The following is a 23,582-nucleotide window of genomic DNA, read 5'->3' on the forward strand; positions in this document are numbered from 1 at the left end:
CCCAGTTTTTGCGGACTAGGGAGCAGAGATGCAGGGAGGCCAGACAATCTGCTTCACGTCTACACCAGTGTCTGGGGCCAGAGCAAGAATGAAAACAGCAACCTCCTGACTATTCAAAGCTTACTCTAGAAGAGGGCGATTTAAGTGAAAAGTGAAAATTATGTGGTCCCAGGTTGGGAAAGGCATGGAGGCGGCCGTCGCGTGTGTGTAAACCATGGATCGAGGAGGGACCCAGGCAGGTAGAGCCCCGTCTGTGCTTAAACCTTCACCCCTCAGGTCCTGCCTGGTGACCTCAGACACCTCTTAGACATCAGGTCTGCCTTCATGGGTTCTTCTACTTGTCCCTCCCTATCTCAAGGAAAGCAGGGAGGGCAGGAGGTGCTGAGAGGAACAGATACAAAATCACAGTCCTAGAAATGTGCCTCTTCATTACACTTTGATAAATAGGCAGGTCCCCCGTAAGGTGTCTGTTCTGGATGGGAAGTGGGCAGAGAAAAGGCAAACATGGAGAACTGTGAAGACTCACTTAACTCTCCGAGGACCCTCTGCTCTGTGCTGGAATCATTAAAATAAACAAAGCCCTGCCCAAGAACCACCAGATTAGGCGCTTTCCCACATCATACCTAAACATGACTTCTCATCATCTTTGTTCTCTCACATGTTTTCTAACGGGCTGTCTTGCTTACTTAGCCTATCACAAGCTAGAAGTGATGCTATACCCTCATTACAAGCTCTATCTCCGAATACACGACTTCCAGGACACGGCCCTGTCCCCTGTCCCCGCTGGAGAGGAACGGTGTGGAGAGGAAAGCAGAAGCCGTGGCTCCTTGGTCTCCTGTCTCTACTCCTCTCTACTGCTCCATATGGGCTTTGCACAGGTCAGACTAAATCATCCCAAAATATTATTTCCATTCTTGTCATTCCCCTACGTAAGCATCTCCAGCTTACCAATCACCAACCACAACCGGAGTAAATAAACTCCGCGTAACTTCCAAGTCCCCTCCGAGTCTTGTCTCCACTTCCACGCAGTTTGACTTGCAGCAGGTCAGCAGGATGCTGTGCCCCCCTCCCCGGCAGGCCCCTCCCTCGCAGTTTGCACCCTTGGCAGACCCATGCTTGTCGCAGAGCCTTGAGGCCTTCTCCCCCCCAAGCCCTGAGGATGACAGGGCCAGCTCAAGGCCTCGTCTTGTCCACGGAGCTCTCTCCAGGTCCCTCTTCTCACCGAGTCCTAACAGGCGAACACAATGTCACAAGGAATTATGTACGCTCCTCTTCACAACCTAGGCTGCCAACCCCTGAACTCAGGGACCACATTCTCCTTTGGCCTCCACTACAAAGAGTGCTCAGTAAATGCTGGGGTAGCCGACCAATGGATTGACTTTCTTTGGGGGCCTGAGGTACAATCAGAGCCCTGTCTAGCCCAGAACTGCTAAGGAACCTGGGCACTAATGATCCACTTTTCTTCCTAGCGCATGGTCACCTGTCTCCAGTACATGATGGTGCACAGACACAGCCTTCAGCACAGCCCTCACGGATATTCAATCCATCCTTTCTCCATTCCATAAGGTGTGTCTGGTGTTGAAGTGGGCAGAGAGGAGGCAAATGCTCTGCCTAGGCAAGACTTGGGGGTTAAAGCCTTTGTCAAACAATGGGTAACACAACAGAGCTGAGAAGCTTAGGTCTCAGTTGATTTAGCCCAGCAGAGATTTCTCCAGTGAGATTCCAGCAGCTCACGTGCACCAGCCAGCTGGTCTCAGACCGGCAGGCTCTGTCCCCTCACCTGGCCCTGAGCAGAGAGGTCTGTGAACTCGTCAGCAACAGACATGTTCCTCGGCAGCCTAACTATGGAGATGGCACCCATGGCACCTTAGCTGAGGTGGAGATCCAGGGAGAACAAGGAGACGGTCGAAGAGTGCTGGCCCTTCCTTTCCTACACCTGAGTTGCTTTTCCGATGGGTCGCATGCCTTTCAGGCTTAGCCTGGGAATCCAAATTACACCCGTTTGCTATGCTGACAATGGGCTGGCCACTTACAGGCCCATCAATTTGCCAGATAAATTACTTCAGTTCCTGGACTAGGTCTAGAATTTCCTAGAGACCCTCAAAAATGAGGCTGTTCTGGGAAGGATCTGATTCTACTCCATGAAGAGATTACACTTTCTTTCAAGATTAGAATCTTTTAAAATGCTCAAAGTAAATGTTGATGCTAATCAGTCTCAAATAAAATATTTTTTAATCTAATTAATGTACCATCCATTCAGAGGCACACAATGGGCATGTTTTGGAAGTGGACAAACAAACCTCGATTTCAGAACTGCCAGCTCTCTTCCCAGTAGCAGCCTTCATTTATCTTGTCAACTAAAATAAATATTTAACGTCTCCTTCTTCATGCCTTTAAACAGACGACTATAAAAACTGGAAAATACACATACCCCAAACACAATTGAAGAACATTCAACTGGTCGGACTTCACAAAACCAGGAAACCCCAACTCAAAGCTAATGGTCGTTGCCCTCCATCCGCGGGCGCGCCGACGCCAGTGGGGAGGCCAACGAACCTGATTTGTTTATAGGGTCGGCCTCCGTGCACACAAGGGCCCTCCCTGCTCATTTCCCTCCGTCCCAGGGAAGCCTCCGGGGCTGGGCTGTGATAACACAATTTCATCTACTCTCTTCACCAGTGGCAGGGGAGCTTTTTTCTTTCTTTCTTTCTTTCTTTCTAATTAAGGGCTCCTGACTCTCTGGAGAAAAAAAAAAAATCAGTTTGGGGTCACCCATAAATTTCAAAAGTCAACTCAGTAGGACTGTTCTGTTTGTAGAGAAGAGGAAAATATAAAAGGACTTAATTCAGCAGACTTCAGAAATGAGAAGCACAGAGGTCCCTGTTTAATCATAAAGTAGGAGAAGAACCAGATCCAGGGTGAGGTGAGGAGAGAAACGTAGAGGCTCACAGGCAGCCGCAGGAGGCAGAGGCACAAGCAACAAAGAAAAAAAGAAACTAGAAAATGTAGAGGAAAAAAAGGTGACTAAAATCTGAAGCGTGTGCTGCCCCAAGGAAATACATGGGTCAGACGGCTGGGCTCTGGATTTCAGAGTCTGGTAAAATGGTTCTTTCCTTTTTCAATGTGGACTACCTGTGGCTGAGCGCTAGGAAGAAACGGACACTCCAGCTGCAGTGTCAGTGCCTTGTCGCCTCACAGGCAGAAGAGACGCAGCGCAGGCCTGGGCCGGCTCGGGCGTGCACCCGCCCACGAGGGACAGGGCAGCAAGCTCCCTACTTCACACGCCGAGCCTGGAGTCAAACAAGGTCTGGCTGCAGTTTTTACCCCTGTTCCCTACACGAGGACAGGATTTGCTCAGTAAATTAATCGTGTAAACAAGATGGTTAGAGAGTATTTAAACTATTTGAGAGGATAAAAGTTTTAAGTATTTCATAACCACCTACTTGTTTTCCAAAGAATGCAGTTGCTAATAAAACCATCCTTCTATTAAGGTCTGCTTTCTTGCCTTCCTCCCTTCTGGCAATGGCCTCTCCTAGGCAACACTTGACTCACCTCATTTTGGTTTCTGTATGTGCTTTTGGCTTTGAAACTGCATTTCCTTAATAATATTCACACTATTCACTAACACAGATTGCAATGTAATTTGTTTTACTATATTTCTATTCAGATTTTCTTTGCTTTAAACAACAATACTTTTGCCTTGTGTTTGCCTCCAGTAGCACATGGTTAAGTGAATATCTATACAGTCAGCTCTAGAGTTAAGGGATGATTAATTTCCATCCTGTCAGTATTATGTGTTACAGGTGGGGTGAATTTATACATAGTATACATAGAAGGGTAGCCCTGGCTCAATCCTGAGCTGACCCTGACAGCCCCCCCCCACCCCGAACGCCACAGTTGCCTTTCCTTACCTTGATACCCACCAGCAAGAAGGGGAAATTTGCCTTGAATTGTAGCAAGAGAGAAGCGGACCCTGTAGAGCAATAGTTTTTTAATTGTGAGGTCTATTACACTTGGAAATAAGTTCCAAAGAGAATTTGTAGAGCTGCCTCTTTCAAGGAGTATTTTGAGCAGATCAGACAGGATGATATGTAAGTATTTCTCATAAATATGCTCAGACTTTCTTACGGCTGATTTCAGAACATCATCATTTGGAGGAGACACAAGATGCACAAGGAGAGCATTTAAAGTTTCTCCTAACTCAGGGAGTTAAAGAAACACACTGTACCCTCTTACATAAGATAGGTAGAGAAAGACGACTGTGTATGTCTGCAAAAATATTTAGAATAGACTAAATATGAAACTAAAAATGACATGCAATATATCAATCTGAAAGATCACTTTGAACTAAAGATGCCACCTACCCTCTAAAAAAAAAAAAGGAAACTAAGTGCATCTCAGTACGCAATGAAAGTATATAATCTTTTACTATTAATTTGCGTGAAGTCAGTCTATTTTCTTCTCAGATTTTAATACTATTGCTTTTCAGGTGTTTTGATGTGTGTGTGTTTTACAGCTCACGGCTCTCTATCATTTTACTGACAGTTTCTTTACAATCCTCAACTATCTCCTCACTTTCATCATCATTACTGCTCCCAACTTCTTTGTATAAACAGAAGTTATCACAGATTTGACCCACAGAATTTGAAATGCAGGCATCTTAACTTATTAAACTGTAACTCCTGGTATTATTATTATTATTATTATTATTATACTCCTGGTATTATTACATCCTATGTTGCCTTAATCCAATGACAAAACGGGGTTACCCTCAGAGTCTTTGTCTGTAAAAATTACACGACCCTCTTTGTTAATTTGAAAATTTTACTGTTATAACTTCCCCGCAGTGATACTTCTCTCATCCACAGAACTTGCTTTTGTAATTTATTCCTAAAATACAGGAAGACTCATAAAACACACAAAATCACAGCGGGATTATGTGCATGGCACATTTCCACTCGCCTTGGTGGCTTGGCTTCTTTCGCAGTTATTCTCTTTCTCCACTAGATGGCGCCTCCACGTGAATGTAAGAACCACCCCATTTTTTTTTTTTAAAGTTAAACTACTTGGGAACAATTTTCCTCTTCCTTTTGGGTGAATAGTTCATTCAACTGCTCATGTCTCAAACTCCAGACTCTTGGAGATCAGCAATCATCTCTTTTCTTCTTTGATATAATTAGTCTCTGGCACTGGGTTAGATATATAGCAGATGCTCAATAGACAACAGTTCATTAATTGGCTGCTCATTTTAGGAAACAGTATAACATCTCTATTTGAATCGTAAATGGAGACGAGATCATCCATCACACCCATAGTCAGGATATTCTTCTTTAAACTTGCTACTCAACTTTATTACCCCACCTAGAGCAATCGACTGTATATACACTTAAGTGTGGCTGACATATACATTGTTACAGAATTCACTTCTAACAATATTCACTGTTTCATATAATTAATACAGGACTTGATATAGTCCTCTCACCCTTTATTAAGAGGAGCAGGATGAATGCATTTTGAACCCTCTGCATTCCTTTATTCAATTTCAGATGTTTCAGAATAAGTTTCAGGTTCAACTGATTTTGGAAACCTGAGCATTAAGCACAAGATTACTCTTTTTTCTATTTTATTTCTCACCCCCACCCCTTTCCTCTCTGTTCTCCCTTGTCTTTTTCTCCGTGATCCTTTTCTTTTTTTGTTTGATTATGTCTGTGGTCTCAATACATCTAAGAAAAAGTACCAAACAGCCTCAAAAGTTATTTTGTGGGTTCTAATTGCCTTACATTTTCATCAGATTCTTCCTAACTTTCCCATTGGGAAAATAATCCCCTTTGTGGGAAATCACAGCCTCTCATGTGTGCCAGATATCACTAAATCTAGTGAATTCTCTGATTAAAATGGAGTGCGCCCTCCCCCGCTATGATATGTCAGTGTTGATTTTTGAAGCATTGATCTTGGAAGTGTAGTGTGTGTGTGTGAGAGAGAGAGAGAGTGTGCGCACGCGAGCAAACACATGAATGTGTGTATACCTTTCCCCATCCCAAAAGTCAAAACAAGACAAGCTACCAAAACCAAAAAATCCCAGTCCTCACCAAAGCAATTGAGAAATAACAGATAGCTATTAAGGACTTCAAATAGTCACTTATAAACCGTCTAAGCCACGTCTGTGCCCTTGTTAACTAACCTGCTGATCTGTTAAACACAACTTGCGTGTGGCACAGCATTGTGTCTTTAAATGCCTCTACATCCATCTCCCCAACACCACTGAATTCAGAGTTTGGGCCATGTAATTAGGTTTCTTGAAAGGCAAGATTTTGCTGAAAGTGCAATGTATCCAGCAAACCGTACAAGCAATATCACCTTCTACACTCTGAGTCACAAAGCCCTAAATCACAGGTTCCTTCATCCAGGATCGACTCTGCCTACCAGCCCCGAACCAAACTAAGAAGTCAGTGCGGGGCCCTCCCCTTTCTGAGAAGAGCGTCTTCTCCACTTTCAGGCACCCAGTTCCTCATGTTATTGTCCCCTCTCACTTTTCCCCAAAGGTTAGATGCTTTCAGGAAGTGACCTGAAATACATTCAAAACAAGATAACGAATGAGGGATAACTTCGAATTACCCTTTCCAGAGGATTTTTTTCCCCTTCACTTTAACAAGGATCAGTCTTAAGCTTACAAAAGAATGCACTTCTGTTATCTAGGGATGTGGAGTTATTTTCTAGGACAGTGGGGTTTTCCCAGTGCTTTGGGGGTCACATTAGGGCTGTGCTTCACGGGCAGCTTTCACTGTCTGCAGTGCTCCCGCTGCTCCCAGGCTACGAGGCTAAGGCATTTGGGGCACCACGCCGCCCCCCCCCCCCACCTCGAAGCCCGAGACATGCGGGCGACGCGGCAGGATTCCTCTCGTCTTAGAAGATTACGGAGAGGGGTGCACATTACAAAACTGTATCTTCTACCCAGAATGGCTCCTGGAATACAAAGACTGCATCTGATACATAGCCTTACACACAGCATGGATTTCTCGGGTGCCTGCCTTTGGAATAGCCTCTAATGATCCTCGTACCACAATAACGACAATGCGAACAACCGTAATAAGTGCTGACTGTGTCAAAGTTCCAGGACACAAGTCTTCACACGTGACATCTCCCCCCTATGAAGTTAGAGCACTTCTTTCTACGTCCAGAACTACCCGCTACCTCCAAGAGCCTTGACTCCAGCACTAGCGGGGACAGGCATGACTCAAGGATGCTTAAAGTTCTGAAACCTTGCCTGGAGTCCAGTTCTAAGGGGCGGCACCAGCCAACAGCAGGCCAGTCTAGAATCGGGGAGAGAGACTCAGCCGAGCCTAGGAAGTAGGGCCCCGCCCACGAAGAAACCCAGACACCCCTGGGACGTCCAGCAGAGAAGAGAAAAATGGGCAGGCCTGGGGGGCGCTGAGCAGGAGCTCTCTCCTGGGGCCTGTGGCTTCCTGCTGCCTGGGAAGGTGAGGCAGTGTGCTGCTAGTGGTCTCCTCCTTCCGGTCATGCACGAGTCAGCAGGCTGCAGTGGCATCTCCTTGAGCCAGGCCTGCCCGGCCCAGCCCCTGCTCCTGGCCTGTCCTTCCCTCCCTGATGGCAGCCACAGCCCACGGCATCCATCCTTCCACCTCCCGATCCGCCCACGTTCCCCACGCCCAGGCACAGAGGGGCGGGAAGAGACCTGGCAGTGGGAAGTCAGAGCTGTCCCTCCCGCTCTTCCCACAACAGCCCAAGCCTCTTCTCCACCTGTTTCAACCCTCACCTTGAGCTGAAACCAGGGTGACATGGATTAGGTTCTCTCTCAACTACTTTAATAAAGAAGCAGCTTGGGGTGAGAACCACAGCTAACACCGAACACTTCCTATCGGACTGGAATTTAGGCATCTCACCCAATCAAGGCCCTTAACCACTATGTTCTCTCATAAAAGAATTTCCAGCTGGGCCTGGCTTTGGGAGCTACAGTCTGCCTTAGTTCCCTTCATCTAGAAGCCTTTCAAAGTAGGCTGGACAGTGGTTGGAACAGAGGTGACACAGGAGGAGCAAAGGCTGAAGAAAGAGGTCATTAATGAAGAGAACACACAGGAGCCAGGCGGCCGTAGGGCAGCTCCCAGGCCAGAAACGGAAGCTCCCAGCTGGCCTCTGAGTTGGGGGTATGGGTGGAGATCTCTAGGCCCTCGTCTCCTGGGGAGGGAGAATGGCTTGGAGATTTCCTAGGAGCCTGACACACATGCGGAGGGATATGCACACACCACCACGATCCACCACGACGACAGCTGCACCCCAGAACAGCTCTGCTGTGGCAACGGGGGAGAGCCCAATACGGTGTGAGGAAACCCTCGGTGGCACTGACGGAATGAAACAGTGACCTGCACCCAGTTCATGCTGCAGACCACACGCCGACTACAGGCACAGACACACACACACACACACACACACACACACACACACACACACACACGCACATACACACACACGCGCGCGTCCCGCCGGGCCCCACCTGTCGTCACAGTAGGTGAACTTCATGTCCATGCTGTGGCGGCTCAGGAAGGTCCTGCTGTCCAGGGGGATGTCCATGTGGGACGGGTGCTGGATGGGCTCGCACATGATGATGAGGCAGGACAGCAGTGGCTCCTTGCAGCCGCAGAGACTGCTGTGAGGGGGGCAGTTGTTGTAGACCTTCACCTGGCCCGTGCAGTGCAGGACCTGGAGACCAGCCGCGGAGGGTCAGACGTGGGGCTGAGAGCTGGGGGTGGGGGGAGGGGGCGGGGGGCACACTTGGGATTCCAGCCCAGGCCTGACGTCCTACCTTCCAGGTGGCCGACTTGAGGTTGACAGTGCGGCCTCTGTTGGTGACCGTGCACTTCATCCTCATGAAGAAATCCCGCTCTGTGGACATGTCTTTGATTTTTTTTCCAAAACCTGAGCCTGGATGGAGAAGGGTAGGGGAACCAGTTGAAGTTTTGTGTTTGTATTCATAAGGGGCGCAGTTTTTCAGGGCGATGTGTGTGTGTGTGCGTGTGCGTGTGTATTCCCTGAGGAGCTGCTCTCTGAGCACGCACAGCCTGACCTGCACGCTCCGTGCCGCCCTGGCTGTGGACCGAGGCCCCCTCGTCTCCAGGCTGCCTCCCACCACAGAGTAAGCTCCTGAAGGGTTGGGGCTGTTCTACTGTTTTATTTCCCACTGCACCTCGCCCTGTAGAGCAGCCAGGCGATGAGTGACCACCGGCCGTGATCTCAGCAAACCTCTCCCAGGATGGGCCCAGGTTCCGTAGAAGGGATTCCAAGGGACAGTCTGGGCGAGACCACAATTACTCCAAGAGGATAAGCCTCTCGGGCTGGAAATGTCCCTTAGACACCCCTGTCTTTTCTTCATTCCTGTCCCTCCGGTGCCCCATTTTCAAGCTGCAATGGCTGCATTCAGGGTCCTGCAGCACTTGCTTCCTCCTTAAAGCGACACAGGTCAAGGCTCAGGAAAGACTGCTGGTCCAAATCTCCTGTGGTGAGCAAGTTCACCTCGAGCACTAACTCAACGTGGATCACGTCCTTTCTCAGCCAGAATTCAATAGATCACCAAGACAAACAAGACTGCTTCCTTCCTTATGGTCTCCAAGTAGCCTGCCCATTCAGAACGTCTCCCACTTTTTGTTTAAAAAAAAAAAATGATGAATGCAGTAAGTGCCAGCTGAGCCCCCCGTCCATGTCTAAATTCTGCCATCCTGGACCTGCCAAGATACACTCCTGCCACCTCCCCCCCACCCCTCCCCTCCGCCGCCCAGCTCTCAGAACACCCCAGAGACCTGTTTCAAATAGTCACACCCCTCCCTCTGGGGACGGCCACCAGCCTCTGCACCTAAACCCCAGGGGGCTGTGATTTATCTGAGAGACAAAGCCCCAAATCGCTGTGTGTCAAATGAATTGTGGCACCTCTGAATCTATCTTAAACATCCCTAGGAAAGCCCACTAAGTAGCAGGCCAGATGGTGAATCTTTATTTTTTTTTAAGAGAGAATATTCCTCCACAATTATAAAATCATCTCTCCCACACTCAATTATGTTTCTTACAATTCTAATTTCCATAGGTGGGGTTTGCACATCATGAGATATTTTTGTATCTTAGGGCCTGGACACACCACCAGAACCAGGTGCTGGGAGAAGCGGGCTGGAGGGACTCATTTGTGGCTGTAACACAGGCTATGACTGTGGCCTCCTAGCCTGTTAGCTTATGAATTTTCCCCATTCTGCCATTTGGTTAATCTTTCTAAACACAGCTCCAATCAGATTAGCCTACCTCTGTTCAAAAACTTGCAACAGCTCCCCTCTGTCTACAGGATGAAGTTCGAGACCCAATTCCTGGTCTTCAAAGCCTTCCACTAGCAGCCTCACGGCTTTATCTTCCTCTGGGTGCTCACATAACCTTTTGCTTACAGATCATGAGTCCACTCAGGTCGGTACCTTCAAAGCCTTTGCTGACTCACTGATTTTGATCCCAAGTCCTCAACACAGGGACCAAGAGATCTAAAGTTCCACCCATATCAACAGAGTACAGTCATGCTGAATCATGGCACTTGAGAGCCAGAAAGTCCTAGACTTTGCCTGGTTCAATACTGTCACTTTGAAAAGAAAGACTCCCAGGAACAGAGCAGCGGAGTGACTTGGCTCAGGTCAAATGATCAGATCGAGACCAGGGTCAGAGGTTGAACTGAGACTGAAAACCCAAGGGCCCAAGGGTGTCCAGAGCAGAGGATAAATAAGAGACTTTTTGGTTTTCTCAGGCTTCCAGCACCTGGTTTAGAAAGGGATTCAGAAGCTCCGGCAGCCCCTTCCTCATAGAACTGAACAAGACTTTCTCAGCAGCACAGAGAAGACAGTGAACAGCTCAGAGCGTTCCCCGGCCTGCGTACGCCCAGAGCCTGGTGGCCCTCACCAGGGAGAGCAGAGGGGCTCGGGGGGGAGGCCGTGGTGGGCGGGGGCAGCTGGTGGTAACCCTGCACTCTGCGGGCTCGGTCTGTGACAAGGGCAGACGGGGGCTCATAAAGCGTCTGCTCTTGCAGTGTGTGTGGTAACAAGAGCAAAACCTTGCAGGCTTGATACCCCTGCCGCTGTCACTCAGGTCGGACAAGCACACGCTCCATGGCAGTGACAAGTTAGACATGTAAAGGGTGATGTCTAGACTCGGGCACAAGCTGCCCAGGGCAGAGATCGACTCTCGAGTTCAGAAGGGACCTTGCATGTCATGGAGTCCCCTTCTTCTCAACGTTTCAGGCCACTTGACAATGTGCCCATCTTGTGCTTTTGCTTGCCTGTCCCCAGTCACAAGCGATGAAGCAGCAAGGTCTGTCACTGCACAGTGCCTTCTGCTTGTATGGGCCCGTCAGTCCACTGGCATCCGCTGGAGGCCCAACAGGTGGGGTGCAGTGCACAAGACTTTTAACTCCCTTCTCCATCAAAAACTACCTGTCCCATTTCTCATCACCAGGAGGCCAGATTCATTGCTTGGCTCCTGGGGTAGCGAGTCTCTAAAGGTGGCCGCAATGAGCCACATCTCCTAGTATTCAGGGCCTCGTGTAGTTCCCTCCCACAGTGAATGGGGCTGGCCTGTAACTCATTCTAACAACAGAATGGGGCAGAGTGGTGCAGTACCAGTTTCTGGACTAAGCTTTTGGAGGGCCTGGCAGCTTCTACTTTTGCCCTGCTGCCGTGTAAGAAGTCTGGCTGCCCAGGAGACACCATGTGGAGAGGGAGAGGCTCCGATACCAGCATCCCAGCCGAGCCCCAGCCTCCAGCTACTGGCCACAAGCTCCCAGAGGTGTGGGTGAGCCCTCTGGTCATCCCACTGAATCCAGCCTCCTGACATCACATGGAGCAAAAGAACCACCCACGGAACCCACAGAATCATGAGAGGTAATAAAAGGATTGTTTAAGCCACTACGTTTGGGGCAGTCTGTTACATAACCATTGTATAGACAACCACCACAGTTCCCATGAACATTTTGGCACAGACCAGCTGATTGGTTTGGGTGGTGTCATCTGGAAGAGATGCTGGACGCTCAGGTGACGAAACCTCCTGGAGACTGTCCTAACCCAAAGGAGTGCCCTAGGAGTGTGACACCAGGCACCAGGAAGAGCCAGCAAGAGATACTTCTGAGTACTAGGTCCTTCCAGGGCCCTCAATCTCACCTCCTGGGCTCTGTTGGGTTTTTTCACGGATGTCAGTTTTTTCTGGATCGTGATAGCTGTGTTCCATCCATCCCACATGTGTAGACAAAGGGGAGGCAGATGCCCTCCCAGATGGTGTAAGAAGGAAAGAAACACAATGAAGAGCACATTACCATTTTTGAGACTCAGGTTCTCACGGATCTCCTCATGGTCACAGGGATGAGTGAAGTCAAAGATACTGTGTCCTGTTAGCTCCACCTGTTTCAAAAACAAGACTGGGCTTCATTATTCCTACCACTGAAGAAGTCTCCAAGAGGAAGCGGGGCCCCCTTTCAGATTTGGAGAGAGGGAGGAGGCTAAACCAGGTCTGCTCATATTCCACTCCGTAGGTCCGCAGACACACGGGTGTGACAGAGTTCATGACAGATGTGATTCACAAGGGTGCACCTGTTAATCCCGTCGGCAGAGCTGTCCACCAGGACGGCTGTCAGCAATGCTAAGCCCAATGTCAGAGGCTCTGAGTGTGTTCCTGAGGTTGGAGGCTTGAGATCAGAGAGGAGCAGGGCGGGCACGTGCAGGAAGAGGCCAGGAGGGATGTGATCGGAACCTTCCATTAATTTCTACCCCCAAATAGAAAGGTTTCCCCTTTTGGAAAGAGCCAGAGAGGGGTGTCACCTGTGTGAGTCCCATGAACTTGCTGATGTTTTCTGACAGAAAGATCATGTCACCATCTTGGGTCACCACGGCAATGAAACCCTCCAAGGCTTTCAGGTACAAGTTGTCCATCTGCTGGTCAGCCTCGGCTTCGGACTCATTTTCACAGCAAACTGGAAAGAGGCGGGGGTTGGATGGTTTGCATCAATGTGGTATTAAAGCAGATGTGACTGGCATGGACAGACAGATGTCTGCCAGGGATGGCTCAAAGGCATTAAGTGGATTTTTCTGGAAATGCACACTGCCAACCATCTAAGTGTCTACCACATGCCCCAGCAGTAGGCATTTGATGAATACCACTGCCCAGAGGACACCCTGATGGGGGCTTTGCAGGCAGAATGGTTGCTGTGGCAGCATACTTGTGGTACCAGTGGCAATGGCAGCAGTAGTGATCACAGATGTAAAGGCAGTGACAGGAATAGTCAGAACAGTAATTTTCCCTAGTGGACGCTGAGCGATGACAGCCTATCAGGTACTGCCCTGAGCATGCTATATAATCTTCAAGACACCTGTGGGGTACATGCTATTTTTTATTGTATCTTACAGATGAGGCCTGGAGAGGTTAAGTCACTTCCCCGAGGTTACAAAGGTTGTAGCTAGTGGACTCAGGCAGCTGAATCCAGAAGCCACACTCCTAACCATTCATAGGCTTTGGATTATTCCTCCTATTAGGCTATCGTGACTCTGAGGAAGTAATAAGCTCTTTGAATATCAGTTTCCTCATCAGCTAAATGGAGATGATAATTCCCATCTCTTTGAGTTGTGAGGGTTAAATAAGTATGTAAAATGCTTAAAACATACCAACCATCGTGAATTCTCTCCCCCTTCTGCTCCCTCTATGACACTGTCACTGCCTTCAGATTGCTCAAAACCTGGCTGGGGGCTGTGTGGCACACAGAGACACAAACCTAGGTAAAAAAATCCAGGGCGACAGAGCTGGGCACCGAAGAGGAACACAGACAGCAAGCACTGAAGGGCTCACAGGAAGAGGGGGCTGCTCTGGGGTGGCCACAGACAATTGTTCAAAGAAGGGCATTTGAAGAGATGCGTGGAAAACAGGGATCTCACTCTGTTAAATGAAAGAAGGGCTCTCTGGGCCTGGTGGGCTGGGCAGACACTGGAAAGCATGGAGGTGACAGAGCTTGGAGCGAGCTCCCTCCAGGGACCAAGAACAGGTCCCTCTGGCTGAAGATGAGCGTCCATTTCCCAGACTTATCGACTGGTCTCATGAGTCCAGTGGCCTGGAGGAGCAGCATCTCAGAGCATTGCTTCAGGGAGATTCATCCAGCAATGGCACGCAAGATGGTTTGGAGACAGTGAGGACCAGAGGTGTGAAGCCACATGAGGAGGCTGCTGTGTTAGTGGCAGGCTGCAGAGGTGGTTGCTAGGGGTAACCTGGGAAGGCATCTGCTCCCCAGCCAACCACTTTGAGGAGCCCTGGTCTATCAAGTATACCTCTGCTATCTGCAAAATGTAGACTCAGCTCTTGTCCCAATGAATAAAGCTCTCAGGCCCTGGACTCTTGGTTGCTATGGCTCAGACTGCAGACTTTATTTCAGCCCTGCTTCTCCTAGCTCATTATTTAATTCCAAACCTACACTTACATACAAAATTTTGTATTCATCCAGTGCAAACGTCAAGCCAAGTATGCCTCCCTTAATTTACAGAACAAGAAGATTAGAGAATAATTTGTCACTTACAAAAGTTAATATTCACTTAACTAAAAAAGGAGCGTTTCAAATTGAGACTGGTTCTAGGGAATGTAAAATGCAATGGATTCATCAGCCACTTGGCAAGGGACACGTGGAAGCTGTGAAACGAGGTTCAAGGGCCTTTTTGCAAGGGCACTGGATTTATTTGGTTCTCTTTTCTCTTTTCCCTTGAGCCCCTAAATTTAAGCTCTGGGCCATATGGTGTTATTCCTCAAGAAGAACGAATCCAAATTAGGAGATGATCCTACCAAGGGGCGTCAGTGGCACCACTGTGGACCAGCCACCTTCAGGACACAGGATCAGCGAATGTGCCGGGGTCACTGATGCTGCCTAGGGATAGGTCTGCCTTTAGAGCCAAGAGTTGGGCCATACAGAGTAGTATCCTAGGGACTTCCCTCAGGTTTGCTAAAATGATATAGCAGCAAGCCTATGGGAGGGGAGACCGTCTGGGAATGGCCTTTTTACCACACACACATCCACACTTGATCCCTGCTCAGGGTCCCTGCCAACTAACTGGTTAGCTGAACTGATGACAGTGAACAAAAGTTCCAGGTGTGGGTGGTGCCACGGCCAATGTTTGTGTTCCTGGTTAACACCTATATTTAAACAAGGGCTTCAGGAGAGACCAGGACTTGACTTAGTGCTTTTTTTTTTTTTTTTTTTTGACTTAGTGCTTTTGAATTGGACCGTGCACCAGAAACACGGGGAAGACTTGCTAAAACAAGGATTTCCGGGCCCACTGCAAATGTGGGACCTCTTGTTGAAACATTAAACCATGCCCAGGGCCCTTTTAAGTGTGGCAGTCCCCATGGGACTGCACAGGTCACACAGAGTCAGGGAGCTGACCCTGGATGTGTCCCTGCCCAGAGTTCCTGATTCGAGAGGTCTCCGTTGGGGGCTGAGAATCTGCTATTCTAACAAGGTCTCACATGTGGTGGATGCTGGTGGCCCTAGGATCACAGGTGGAGAATCACTGCCTTAACTCAAGGTCCTAAGAATGACCCTAATGCCTGGAAAATCAACCTATTTTGGCAGGTGACGGGTGAGGAGAAGTTTTTAGCACCATTAAAAATCACACCAGAGAGGTGAGCACCTTCTCCAGACAGCAGAGGCCAGCCCTGTGATTTCTGGCCTATTGAGAAGGTTTTTCTTCTCTTCAATTTCTTTGATCTCAGTGGCAACACTGACTTCAAAATCTGGAGTAATCCCAAGACAACCCTATTTGGGTTAACTAGGCCCAGAGGAAATAGTTCTGCTTAAAATTTCCTGTTTTTAACAGTTCCAACACAGCCAAACTGGTTTCCATCCGTGCCCAGTACGCTTGCTTCCAGGAGGTGGCAAAATTGGCAGCAGCTGCTGGCCAGCTGGCCTCAGGGAGGGAGGGACAGGGGCGCACAGGGCCCACAAATGGAAACAGAACGTCTTGGAACTGAAGTCACAATGGCTGGGGGACCAGGAAGCCAGCAGGCCAGCCCCCAGGGACCCTGGGACAACAAGGGCCTCTTTCCTCTGTGGAACGATTTGCTCCTGCCGCACATGCCCATCCTCCTGGGGGCTTCGGAAGCAACCTGGCCAGCTCGCTGTCAGCTTGGAGCTGAGGGTGGAAACTGTGGGGCCAGGGGCTTAGGCACGACACTGGGCTGAAGATGGCTCTGCCGTTTCCCCTGCTCTTTCACGGGAGCGTCGCGTCTTCTGATTGGATCATTAACCTCTGATTCAGTGCTCGGCACACAGAAAATTCCCTCATTCACTACATAGTTATCGCACTCCTGCTACATGTCTGCCCCATGCTGGGCACGAAGCAGGAAATCAGCCAGGCCATCTGTCAACAAGTGTCGCTTACTAGGTGCTCAGTCCTGTCCTAGCGAGAGTCAGGTGTGAGAGCATCCCTTCCCTCACGGAATCCACAGACTGGCGGGGAGGAGAAATAAACTACTGCAAGGCTGCACAACAAGCCAGAAGAAACCCTTGGTACCGAATAAAGAGGAGCCCACAGTAGGTGCTCAATAAACTCTCAGCGGGGTCTTTAAATCGCCCTGGGCTCCAGGTCTCGGTTACTTGCTTCCCAGGACCCTTTGGGGTCTGACCCCAAAGAAGAGAGGTGGGTCACGCAGATCAGAGGCCCTCTGCAGAGATGCAGCATGCTGGGCCTGGAGCACAACAAGATTCTTTAATGCTAAAAATAGCCCTGGTAAACAGGCTTTGATGACTCCCCACAGCCAGGATATGCGCGGGCTGAGGTTTCGGAGCACTTTTTCCGGAGCACCGCGCATTTCCTTCAGGCAGCACCACCCGGGTGGGGTGGGACCCAGGGGGCAGCAGGAGCTGGGCGTCTGGGGTGAGCAGGCAGGGTGGCAGGGCAAACGCTCCCGCCCGGGCCTCTGGGACCAGATCGTCACAGGGGCTGTTGGTCAGGGTGCAGTTTTATTCCACTGTTCCTACTCTTGACGGGTCTTCACGCCACTCTGGTGTGATCCTCCTGGGGCAGATGTGCTTGGCAGGCAGTCACCATGTAGTTATCATCCAAGGGGCTTTCCTTTTACACCAGTTCTTCCCCTCTGGCTCTCCTGAACCCACAGACCCACAGCCACACCCGGCCCTGGATGTGCTGACGGCAAAAGCAGCCCCCAGCCAGCCAGGAGGAAACTATTTTTGAATCACTGACTGGATCACTAGCACCACCTTCAAACTCCACCATCACCTGGTAGTTGGCCTGGGCCGCCCTCACACCTTTGGCAGAAGGCATTGTGTTTTACCTGACCTTGCAGGCCTCCCAAAGGGCCTTGAAAGTCCACCTTTAGAAATTCATTCTTTTGTTCTGTACCTAACTTACTATCCTATCTTACCTCTCTGTATTACCCTTCAGAAGATGTAGCACAGGGTTGGGGTTAGCACATACCTGCTGACTGACCAGACTTTTTTGGTTTAAGTTAAGGGAATGATCTGAACCAAGTATCTCTAGCAGAGATTGTACATTAGCTGCTCTTAGCCATCAACATCCTAGCATGAGTCAGCCTCTCAGCTCTTCTCCAAACTGGACAGAAAAAGGCCTTGGTTTGGAGGGTGAGTGGGACAAAGGGATAAGACATTAAAAAAAAAAAAGTAGGGATGAAAGCCTGGGAAAGGCTGTCTGAAAGGGAGGCATAAGAAGGCACCAGAAATCATATCTGTCTCCACAATTTTCCCTCTGGTCTCACTTTTTCCTACATGAAAAGGTCAAGGCAAAAAACTAAAATCACTTCTCCCACATTTTAATGTCTTTCCCTTAGTAGTCTAGAGATGAGGAAACCATAATCTCTTATTAAGACTGATGTCTTCACTAAGCAAATACCAATGAATTAATAATAAACCTGACATTTGTCTTACAAACCTTGCTTCACATTGATCTCTAGCTCTTGTGTAAAATGAACCTGATTTCACCTCATATGAATGTGGGGGAAGCCAAAAATCAATTCTATAGTGAAAAGCCAATTTTGCATATTTACTGCTGTTTAAGGCCCTCCAAATGCAGGAGTGACCCTCATTTGGTTACAGTTTGTGGGGCTCCTCTTGAAAGAGGATTTAAGACAATCAAGTGGTATTTCCACTGATGTTCCCGTCAGAGTGTGTTCTGTTCTCGGCCCAGCGTGGAAGCTAATATCATAAAGCTATTGTTTCAGTTTGCTTCCTGTGATACAAATCTCAATAGGCCGCCCAGACTCCCAGCCTGAATTTCTCAGCGTTGAGGTTTCCTCTCCAACATTCCCACACAGAACGGCCTACTGTGAAAATCAAAGGGAAACGTGTTACTAAGTAAAGAAGAAACTTCTCTAAAGCAAAACCTGGTCTTTTTTAGCCTTTTGAACTCTGAGGTATGCAACCAGCTATTTCCTATCATAAAGTGAGCCAACCTCCACGCTCACCTTTGTAAGAAATGCTTCAATAACGGATCTGTGGTTTGTTTTGACTTGGGAAAGCTTGGCAACTCTGAATTTTGCTAGAAATTGCTAGAAGGTGGTAAGAGGACAGTAAGGGTTTACATTGGTTGTTCACTTACATCACTTTTTCCAGAAGCCTACACTTATTATCAATTTGTTTGTTCATAGTAAGTTTTATCTCTAAGCTATAACTTATTGAGAGCCCACATGTGGCAAGCAAGAGGAAAAGGGCTTTTATATCCAATGTCCAAGGTAAGTACTGGTATCCGCTCTGTGCAGATGAGAAAGTAAAGCTCAAAGGTAGTAAAGAGGTCTTCACAAAGCTGCAGAGAAGGAAGGCAGCCTGACCGAGGTTCCAGGGCAGGTCCAACTGCCCACAAATCCTGTACTCCTTTTCGTTGCACTGCATGTTTTGAAGAAGCAAAATGTGATTAAATAAGAACAAGATTCTGTCTGGCACACAGTTCCTAAAACGCTGTCAACAACTGGTCTAAAGAATGCGTGGCCACAGCCTGGAAGAGAGGGCACAGAGAGCCATCCATCTCTTCCTCCCCCGGGTGATGCGTTGTAAAAGAACTGTTCCCTCAAGGACACCTGGACTAGATGGCCAAATGTGGACACTTTTTATCCTTCTCCGTCATTTCTTTCCTCAGGACCAAGAGGACCAGAGCTGACACGCTGAGGGCTCTGGTCAGTCCAGGGCCAAGCCCAGCAGGAGGGCAGGCACTTTGTGTCCACGACTTGCAACAGCCTCTGGACGGGGATGTGTGATGTCTCACTGTGGCCCTTCTGGTCCTGTCTCCCTGGGCCTATCTGCCACACAGGGGTTCCCACCAGCACACGTGCAGGCAGATGTGCCCAGAGCCTCCGATACGTTTTCTGTCCAAGCCAACCCTGAACCACTGAGAGCGATGGTTATGCATGGGAGAGCCTGGAAGCCAAGGCCGTGCACCAAGAGACAGGGTAGAAACGGTCACCGAGTGTGTGAGGACCTCCTGCAGACCCCAGTGCTCAGGGCCAGCCCCCCAGTGCCTCTGTTTAACTTTGGTTCCTCCGCAAGGGAGAATCCTCCCCTTTCCCCAATCCCCAGGCCTCATCAACATCTTTGCCCGACCAGGTTTGCCCTCCATGTCTCTCTTCCCATGGATTCAAAAGGACTTGAACTCCAGGTGCTAAAAGTGTGATCTGGAGCAACCTGCACTTTTCTGTGTCTTACTTCTCATCATCTGTGAAATGAGGAGAAACATCCTACAAGTCCAAACTCAATCAGAGAGGTCTCCTGGGATTATTTGGGGGCTCCCTGTTGGTGGAGGAACAGGGGTGGTGGTGGTGGAAGGAAGTAGTGACAAACCCAAAGAAATTCATGTCTAAGAGTAGAATTCCAAGTATTGGAACAGAGAAGTTGAGATGCTTCTGGGTGTGGGGAAGGGGTCTCTGTCTAGTCATGGTCCTTCACTCCGCACTCTATGCATATGTAAAGATGATTCCAACACTACCAGACACTGCCCTCACCTGTCCTGGAGGACAGGTCTCTTTATAGGAAAGAGGTATACATGTGTCCTGCGATGGCATCGCCAAGGCTTTCTTATACTTCAGCCCATGCTTCCCTCTTTCTGTAGCATTTGTGATCAGTCTGCCATTGCCTTGCACTGTTTCTTTCAGAGTATTTACAGAGCAAGTCTTCGCCCTGGGTTCTCTCCCTCCCGTCTGCTCTTTTCTGAGACTTCAGATTTGCCATCCAGGGTTAGCCCTCCAACCCTTGGACCCACTGAGCTGTCATCCTATTTTCTGAAAGTCTTCCCCCCATATCCTTCCTGTGCTCCAGGGCCCAGAATAGCACATGCCGGTCCGGCCTCCCCCCCTCACACTGGATTCCCTCTGCTCTGGGTTTCTTTCCCAGAATAGCCACTTCATAACAGGATGGCAGAGTCCATCCCGCTCCAAGGCACACGGCTCACTCAGGAAAACTGAAAACCAAGCACGAGAGAACCTTCCCCTGTCTGCCCTCCTCCGCTCACCACCCTGGCTGCTGCCACCTGCAGCGCCACAGCCAGGTGGGATGCGGAGGGGCACTGCCCGCTGCCCGGGTTCGTTAAGAAACCGACAGACTAGAGGGGACTGTCACATCAGATCTGATGCTGGCAGAATCCCCAGGCCACCTCTTTCTGGTCAAGACTCACAGGAAATGGTATTCTGAAGAAGGCAAACTCTGAGGGGAAAATAAAGTCTTGTGAACTTGACACATGCAGAGATATCAGGGCAGGTGAGAAGTAGCTGGTTTCCAGGGGAGATTGTTATCTGTCAGGGGCTCCCCAGTGTGGCTGGGTCTGGTGCTTTACAGGTGTTATCTCAGTTAATTCTTAAAGACACCTCGTGCATTAAGTATTTTAACCCCTTTTTACAGATGAGGAAACTAAGAGCAGACACTGAATAATGTGCCTGGCATCCTGGCTAATAAGAGGGAGAGGTCCTATGGGCACACCTCTGCCTTCTGGAGACGGCAGATAAGCCCTAAGATGCTTCCTAAGGATTCACTCACCCTGGACTGGAGTGTGGGTCTGACAGCCAAGGGCACAGCAACTGGGGAGCCAGCAAAAGCTGCGCTCGTTCTCCCAGCCCTTTCTGTTCCCTCAGCTTCCAAGCACTTCCCTGGTCCTGCCCTTGCTCTTCAGCCCATGGCTGTATTCACCGCAAAGACCACCGCTGGAAAGATATTCAATGAAAGAGAACAAAGCACTAATGATGGCATTTCCGTGGGTGGAAGGTCTGCAGAGTGGGGGTTCCTGGGGCGGAAGACCTTGCCTCTGTGCCAGTGGCCTTCCCACTCTGGCCCAGCGGCGCCTCCTGCATGTGAGGACTCGCAGGGAAGGAGCCCGGGGGGGTCTGCAGCCTCACCTGAGGAGAGAAGCTTGTGTGTGCGCAGGAAGCTGATGGCCAGACGCATGATGGAGGCCTTGTCCAGGTGGGAGCTCACGCTGTGAGGCAGGGGCAGCTCGTGGGCCAGCTCATAGAAGACCTCCGTCTCTTTGCTCCGCCGGCACCTGGCAGCATCTCGAGACTTCTCCTTCCTCCTCTCTGAGCTACTCCTATATTGAGAGGCAGGGGTTAGTCTCTAGAATGTCACTGTCATCCCATCACACCCCTGGTCATGACATCCCCAGGATCCCCCACCAGTGGCACAGCCAGACTCTCCGGATGAGCTGACGTGGGCTCACGCCAGTCACCTGAGGTGCACAGAGTCTGCTCTGCACTGTCAGCTCTGCCTTCGTGTGTCTCGTATCTTCTCAGCTGCCTTCCCCTCCTGCACGCCACGGAGTCCACAACAGGGCTTCACATGGGTGGGGTTTGAGCAAAGACTTGCCGATTAAATCAATCCACTGGCAATGCCTGGACCTAGTCTGGGGCTATCTGGGGACTGAGATGAATGCACAAGGACGGAGAGGGGAGTGTGAGGAAGCTGGGGCCAGTGGCCCAGATGGCTGTGTCAAAGCCTTTGGAGAACAAGATGAAGAACTGCTTCTGGATAAAATGCTCTTAGAGACAATGAAGCCCAATACTGGACCTTAGATCCCATTTCGTATCAGAGAGTGACTTCTACCGTAAAAATCAAAAAAGCCACTAGAGCCCAAGAAGAGTCATCCAGACACCCGTCAGTCTGATGTCCCAATGTACACACTTGAGGGTTAAAAAGACTGAGCACAGACACGATTCCTCTCTAATCCCACCAGCGCAGGTGACCAGCGGTCTCATCTCCTACCTCCTTGCAGGACAGAGGGCCGCTTACCAGCTCTGTATGTTTATATTATTTAAACTACTTTGCCTCAGTTTTCTCATCTGTAAAATGGTAATACAGTGCTTGCCCCACAGAGTTAACGTGAGGATTGAATATGATAACTTGTGTAAAATCTTTAGTGCCAGGCCTATTCCAGTGGTAAGCAGTCAACGTGAGCCAATATTAATAACAAATCTGTTCATGAAAAGATAATCATGAGGGTAAAAATGTTACAAAAGAGTGCAGTATAATCCAATTTTCATGGAAATGTATTATACATAACACTTCTTATATAGGAAGAAGTCTAGAAATATCATAAAATACCAATAACTGTTATTCTTACAGCTGTCACGTATATGGTGCTTACTTTATTCCAGGGACTGTTTTAAGCACTACTGCACTGGCTTCTTAAATTCTCACAACTACCCTGGGAAGTAGCTTTTATTACTATCTCTAATTTACAGACGAGGAAACAGGTCCCTGGAGGCTAAGTACAGCAGTCCCCCCTTTATCCACAGGGGATTTGCTCCAAGACTCCCAGTGGATGCCCAAACCCACAGATAGTACTGAACCCTACCTGTACTATGTTCTGTCCTATACGAATGGGCAGGAAGCATGGACAGCACAAATACGCTGGACAGAGGGATGATTCATGTCCTGGGTGGGACGGCAGGAGATTTCATCACACTACTCAGAATGGCATGAGACTTAAAACTTATGAATTGCTTATGTCTAGAAATTTTCCATTTAATATTTTCAAACTGGGTTGACAGTGGGGAACTGCAACCACAGAAAGTGAAACTGTGGATAAGGAGGGACTGCTGTGATTCACCTGCAGCCTCTCCACAGGTAAATGGGGAAGTGGGGCTTTGCACTCGGCAGCCGGGCCCCGGAATCCAGGCTCTTATCCATCAATGATGCCCTGCCTCCCTATCCTCAAAAATGTTACAGTGCCAGGTCAGTCAGGTTAGGAGGAATTTTCTTCTTAGTGTTCACCTGTATTTTATGTTTCTATTAAAAAAAAAAACAACCTATACTGTTTGTTTAATAAAGTGTGTTTTTATTTTTTTTAAAAGGTGTCCAATGCAGTTCATGGCTCTCAAGGCCTCACCCAACCAGCTCCACCTTGCTCTATCTTCCCTCCTGAGATTTCCAAAACCAGGGGCTGCTTCTCCTTTCATTTGGCTTTGCAGCCTGTTATCTGGACAGAAAAGTCAGTATTTGGGGATTCCTGGAATGTTGACATGCTGCCCCTCAAGATTTGGGGCAGAGGCACTATTTTGACTTTACAACATGCTTT

General features: G+C 49.0%; 1 protein-coding gene across 5 annotated transcripts in view; it reads right to left on the reverse strand.

Annotated features, from left to right (window-relative positions):
• Positions 1 to 23,582, reverse strand: part of EPAS1 (endothelial PAS domain protein 1) — an 85,411-nt gene that overhangs the window by 17,022 nt on the left and 44,807 nt on the right. For all 5 annotated transcript variants that reach the window (XM_057741270.1, XM_057741267.1, XM_057741268.1 and 2 more), the window contains exons 2-6: positions 21,406 to 21,596; positions 12,843 to 12,994; positions 12,341 to 12,425; positions 8,819 to 8,937; positions 8,510 to 8,715 (exon numbers count right to left, since the gene is read on the reverse strand). In XM_057741270.1, coding sequence (XP_057597253.1) covers positions 8,510 to 8,715; positions 8,819 to 8,937; positions 12,341 to 12,425; positions 12,843 to 12,994; positions 21,406 to 21,596 — 753 coding nt within the window. The remainder of the gene's footprint in view (positions 1 to 8,509; positions 8,716 to 8,818; positions 8,938 to 12,340; positions 12,426 to 12,842; positions 12,995 to 21,405; positions 21,597 to 23,582) is intronic.

Source organism: Hippopotamus amphibius, chromosome 7, assembly GCF_030028045.1.
Source record: "Hippopotamus amphibius kiboko isolate mHipAmp2 chromosome 7, mHipAmp2.hap2, whole genome shotgun sequence".
In the NCBI taxonomy this organism is placed as follows: domain Eukaryota; kingdom Metazoa; phylum Chordata; class Mammalia; order Artiodactyla; family Hippopotamidae; genus Hippopotamus; species Hippopotamus amphibius.